The sequence below is a fragment of the Fukomys damarensis genome, unplaced genomic scaffold (assembly GCF_012274545.1).
Source record: "Fukomys damarensis isolate Sample0158 unplaced genomic scaffold, DMR_v1.0_HiC HiC_scaffold_7, whole genome shotgun sequence".
In the NCBI taxonomy this organism is placed as follows: domain Eukaryota; kingdom Metazoa; phylum Chordata; class Mammalia; order Rodentia; family Bathyergidae; genus Fukomys; species Fukomys damarensis.
This window is the reverse complement of record NW_022900919.1, coordinates 19,779,402-19,784,680: the sequence shown is the minus strand read 5'-3', so window position 1 is coordinate 19,784,680 and position 5,279 is coordinate 19,779,402. Positions and strand designations below refer to the sequence as shown.

The following is a 5,279-nucleotide window of genomic DNA, read 5'->3' as shown; positions in this document are numbered from 1 at the left end:
TGTGAGTCAGAGTCTGGGGTGGGGGTGGGGAGGAGTCCATTCATTCATTGTTCTCAGCTCTTGCTTTGTGTGTATGTGGGGGTCCTCCCTCTGTCCTGGATGCTAAGACAGAGCCGGGTGGTGATGGTGGGGTGTCCGGGCCTCTGGAAGCCCAAACCACCCCTTCCTATGGCTGGGTACACTGGGTAGAGGGGGGCAGGCCTTCTTTCTTGGGAGACTGTTCAGTTGTGCCTGAAGCTCACTTTCTTTCCAGGTGCTGCAAGGTAATTAAATAGTTGGTTAATCACCTTTAAAGCCAAACAGCTGCAGTTCCCTCTACCATTTACTAAGACCTGGGCCAGACCCGGGCCAGACCCAGGCGATCCTGGCCTTGACTGGAAGCACAGTGTGGCTACAGCACTGTGGTCAGGGAGCTCTGCTTGACATTTGGACTCCTGAGGCAGCTATGTGGCAAGAAGAGGTGAAGAGGTCCTGGTCCCTATAGCTTTAGACCGGGGTTTTGGGTGCTCTTGTCCCCTAAGGCTTGGGCATCAGGCTGCCCAGCCATTGCTCAGGCCAGCTGTAGCTGCCTTAGTTGTCCAGGGGCTGTGGCTCTCTGATCTGCCGACCCTTGCTTGTCCTGGAGCCCTGCATGGCTGCCCGTCAGGGCTGTGGAGGAGCTGCCTGGTGGTTGTCTCCCGCCATCAGCTGTCAGGTTATTTTGGTGTAAACTGAAAATACTCCAGGAATGGTGTGTGGGGTCCCCCAGCCTGTAGCGTGGGCCCGCAGAGACCAGGGAGGTGGTTGTGTCCGAGGCTGTTCCTGGATGAGTGAGCCTGCCCACCTGGCTCCCCGGGACCTCTGTGAGCTGGGTCACCTTTGCTATACCACCTTCACTGCACTGTCCACAAAGTGGCCCCCTTTGAGGCTGTGAAAATGGTAGGGTCATCTAGGCCTTGTGCACAGGCACAGATCCACTGAAGGAGTTTGAAAGTGGGAGGGACTTCCCAGCTGCTGCCTAGCCCAGAGACTTGACTTCTGGCTACTCAGAGGCCCTGTGTGGGGACAGTTATATGGCCCTAGGCAGAGAGGTCCCACTGTCTGTTTGCTGAAGGAGGAAAAACAACACCGGGACTATTGATTCAGCCTCACCTTGGTGCTCCTAGCTCAGCAGTGTTTGCCCTGGCTGTGGGCTCTGGTTATGCAAGGTAGCAGGCACGGAGCAAGCAAGAGGGGATGTGGGGGATCTCGGGAAGGGCTGGTCAGCTTGTGTTCCCCAGGAAACACCAAAGAGAGCCTGGGACTCTGGCTCTGCCCATGGCTGCCATCTCAGCCCTGGAGGGGTCCTCTGTACTCAGAGCACTGTCCCCTAAACCCTACCCCAACTCAGGTTGCCCACTGTTTTCTGGCTGTGAGGCTTTGCAGATAATACATTATGGCTGAGTCTCTTTTACTGAACCAGGAAACCCTAATGAGTTCTTTTAAAAACTTTAAAAAGCTAGCTGGGCATGGTGGCGCATGCCTGTAATCCCAGCACTCGGGAGGCTGAGGCAGGAGGATTGCTGTGAGTTCGAGACCAGCCTGAGCTACATAGTGAGTTCCAGGTCAGTCTCAACTACATAGTGAGACCCTGTCTCAAAAAACCAAAACAAACAAACAAAAACTTTAAAAATCCAGTGTTTTATTCCTACATAAAATATACCTAGGTTTTGTGCAAAGCATACAATGACACAAAGAAGAAAATAACAATTACTTGTAATTCTCAGCATCTTGAAAGAGCCATTGTTAACATTTTAGCGTGTGTCCTTCCAGATTTTCTTTTTGATTATGTATAAATATTCATGTATAAATAGTTTTTTTAAAACAAAGTGGGATCATGTGTACATGTTGCTTTATAATGCATTTTTTAAATAATGCATCTTTTTAACTTTTATTTTGGCAAGGTCTTTTATTTCTGATTTTGAGTGACTCAAGCCTTTGATACTCTTCAGCCCCCTTCTGGTTACAGTTGTGTTCTTGGTGGAGACAGGCTTGGAGGCATGTGGGGGTCATGTGTCTGTCTGTCTGGCTGCCCTTGGAGACACTGATTCCTTCTGGGGAGGACTCGTCTTGTTCTGTCGGGTTAGGAAGGGCAGGCTTAGTTCATGGCTTCAGAAGGACTGACTGGCTGGCTCCCCTTTCTCTCCTTGTTCCTCACAGAGCCGGCAGCCCTCATCCTTCCTGCTAGCCCTGCCCATCTCAGCCCCATGCCCCCGCCAGTCAGCCCCGGGCTACAGGCGTTGAGCAGCAGACACTCAGGAGCTGAGGCCCTGTGACCAGGCCAGGGAGGGAGGAGCTCCACAGTCGGCCACCTGCCCCCCATGGAGCTGAGGCCCTGGTTGCTATGGGTGGTAGCAGCAGCAGGAGCCTTAGTCCTGCTGGCCGCTGATGCCCGTGGTCAGAAGATCTTTACCAACACGTGGGCTGTGCACATCCCTGGAGGCCTGGCCGTGGCTGATAGCGTGGCCCGAAAGCATGGGTTCCACAACCTGGGCCAGGTAGGTGGCCTGCTGGCCCAGGAAGGGGATGTTACCCAGGAGGGGACCTTGGGAGGGAAAGGATACTGGCACCAAGGAGCAGGAAAAGTTGGGGCTGGCTTCTTCCGTCATCTGGTAGCACTGGGATGGGAGCCTGGCTGGTCAGACAAGCAGCCTGTCCCAGTGAGGGCAAGGCCCACCTTTGTCCCCTGTGTGTTCGCGCTGGGTCCTGGGCAGGGAACAGATGCCCCCTACTCTCTGCCATTGCAAGCCTGCCCTTGCAGCCGCTGCCCACCCCCATCGCTGCCTCCCAGGGACTGACAGATGGAAGGCCCATCTCAGGCTCCCTGCTTCACTGCAGATCTTTGGCGACTATTACCACTTCTGGCATAGAGCAGTGACAAAGCGGTCCCTGTCGCCTCACCGCCCTCGGCACAGCCGTCTGCAGAGGGAGCCTCAAGTGAGTCTGGACCCGCCCCTCCCACTGCCTCCTCCTCTCCCTGTTCCCTGATCCCCTCTTGCTTCCCGGTCCCCCACCCACACTCCCTTCCTCAATTCCCTCCCAGGTAAGGTGGCTAGAGCAGCAGGTGGCAAAGCGCCGGACCAAACGGGACATATACCAGGAGCCCACGGACCCCAAGTTTCCCCAGCAGTGGTACCTGGTATGCCTGGGGCCCTGGTCCTCCTCTGTGAGGTCCTGTGGGGGTTAGGCTGACTGTGAGGCTTTTTTGCTGTCCTTCTGAGGGCTGTCTCTTCCTATACCCTCCTACACCCCTCCTGACAAGCCTTGGGGGGACCCCCCCCAGCTCTGTGCATTTCCTGGGAGGCCACAAAACCAACAGTGGCACTTAAAGAGCCAGGATGGATGCAGAAAGGGAATTCAGGGGGTAAAAGATTCTTCAAGTTAGCCTTATACTCACCTAACCAAACACATCTTCTAAGTGACGGGTGGTGTCTCTGCAGTCTGGTGTCACTCAGCGGGACCTGAATGTAAAGGAAGCCTGGGCTCAGGGCTATACGGGGCGTGGCATTGTGGTCTCCATCCTGGACGACGGCATTGAGAAGAACCACCCAGACTTGGCAGGCAACTATGTGAGGAGGCAGGAGGGAGAGAGCGGCGGAGGGAGAGGGGCGGCTGGGGCGTACTGTTCTCCCAGTGCAGTCAGGATGCTCCTGACAACAGCCATGTCCTTTCCAGGATCCTGGAGCCAGTTTTGATGTCAACGACCAAGACCCCGACCCCCAGCCCCGGTACACACAGATGAACGACAACAGGTAAGAGCGGCCATTCCCAGACCTCTGCATCCCTCCCCTTCCCTCCCGCCAAGAACTCAGGGTTGAGCCTGGGTGCCACATGTCCCCACCCAGGAGGCTCACATCTTTGTCCACACTCCTGGTCCAGCTGGGACTCTGAGAGAGATGGCCCCGTCCAGCAGAGTAGGGGGTGGGCATGGCTAGAGGGGTATGTTGATCCTTCCTGCTCCCTGGGCCGTGTCTGCTGCGCTCTGTCCACGCCACTAATGCTGTGCTCCTGGTCCTGGCAGGCATGGTACACGATGTGCGGGTGAAGTGGCTGCTGTGGCCAACAACGGTGTCTGTGGTGTGGGTGTGGCCTACAATGCCCACATTGGAGGTGGGTGTGGGCCTTGGCTTCTCTGTCCACCGGTGGAGATGGGAGGGACATCCAGTGGGACTTCTGTCTGCCTGCTTCCCATCTGGCCAGTGACTGTCACCTTCCCACTGTGAATCCTTCTGACCGCCTGGATATTCCACTGGGGTTCAGAGTGATCCAGAGAGCTGGCCTCCCAGGGCTGGTGGTGCTGCAGGTTGGGGTGGATATCTCTTAGCAGGAGTCTCCTAAGTGCTCACACTCCATGGAGTCGCTACATAGGCAGGCCTTCATCCCCTTGCCCCCTAGACCTGAGATTCTTCCAGTCTAGCCTGGGTAGCTGGGGAGAACCTTTTGGCTCTTGGCTGCAAAGGCAGAAGCAGATGTTAGGGCTCAGGGATTTCCAGTGAGGAGAGCTGGGCATTCCTTGAAGGTGCCCCTAGCAGCCGGACCCACGCAGCACCCTCTTCCCTCCTCCCTCTTGGCCAGGGGTGCGCATGCTGGACGGCGAGGTGACCGACGCAGTGGAGGCACGCTCACTGGGCCTGAACCCCAACCACATCCACATCTACAGTGCCAGCTGGGGCCCCGAGGACGATGGCAAGACAGTGGACGGGCCAGCCCGCCTGGCTGAGGAGGCCTTTTTCCGAGGGGTTAGCCAGGTGAGGGAGCCTGGCCCAGCCCTGCAGCCAGGCCTGATCTCTAGGGGCTGCCAGCACTGTCTTTTCCATAATGCTCTTGTATTTTTCTGTTTTGTTTATTTTTGTGTTTAATCTTAACTTTACATAGGATATGTTTCTTTATTTTGAATACAGGGTATTGAAGTCAAGGTCTTCTCACTGAGCAAGATCCCCAGCCCTTTTTAAAAAAATCTTGAAACAGGGTCTTGCTGCTTTGCCCAGGATGGGTTTGAACTTGGGATCCTCCTCACTCTGGTTCCCAGAATGCTAGGATAACAGGTGTATACCACCACAGCCCACCCCAGAGCATATTGATTAAAGCATCACGGAGGCAGGCACAGTGGTGCATGTCTGTAATCCTAGCATTCAGGAAGCTGAGGTGAGGAGGATCAAAAGTTACTGGGATACATAGTAAGTTCACAGCTAGCCTGAGCTACCTAGAAAGACTCATCTCACCTGCGCAAGTAAAAAAAAAAAAAAAAAAAAAAAAAAAAA

The 5,279-nt window shown here is 55.0% G+C and overlaps 1 protein-coding gene across 3 annotated transcripts in view; it reads left to right on the top strand.

Annotated features, from left to right (window-relative positions):
* The first annotated feature begins 443 nt into the window (after positions 1-443).
* Furin (furin, paired basic amino acid cleaving enzyme) overlaps positions 444-5,279 on the top strand; it is a 9,969-nt gene continuing 5,133 nt past the window's right edge. For 2 of the 3 annotated variants that reach the window (XM_010621099.3, XM_010621098.3), the window contains exons 1-7: positions 2,036-2,516; positions 2,857-2,955; positions 3,062-3,157; positions 3,459-3,587; positions 3,694-3,770; positions 4,040-4,128; positions 4,594-4,766. In XM_010621099.3, coding sequence (XP_010619401.1) covers positions 2,340-2,516; positions 2,857-2,955; positions 3,062-3,157; positions 3,459-3,587; positions 3,694-3,770; positions 4,040-4,128; positions 4,594-4,766 — 840 coding nt within the window. In that variant the 5' untranslated portion in view covers positions 2,036-2,339. Of the gene's footprint in view, positions 461-2,035; positions 2,517-2,856; positions 2,956-3,061; positions 3,158-3,458; positions 3,588-3,693; positions 3,771-4,039; positions 4,129-4,593; positions 4,767-5,279 lie in introns of those variants that run through there. The other variant, XM_033761093.1, reaches the window with a different exon arrangement.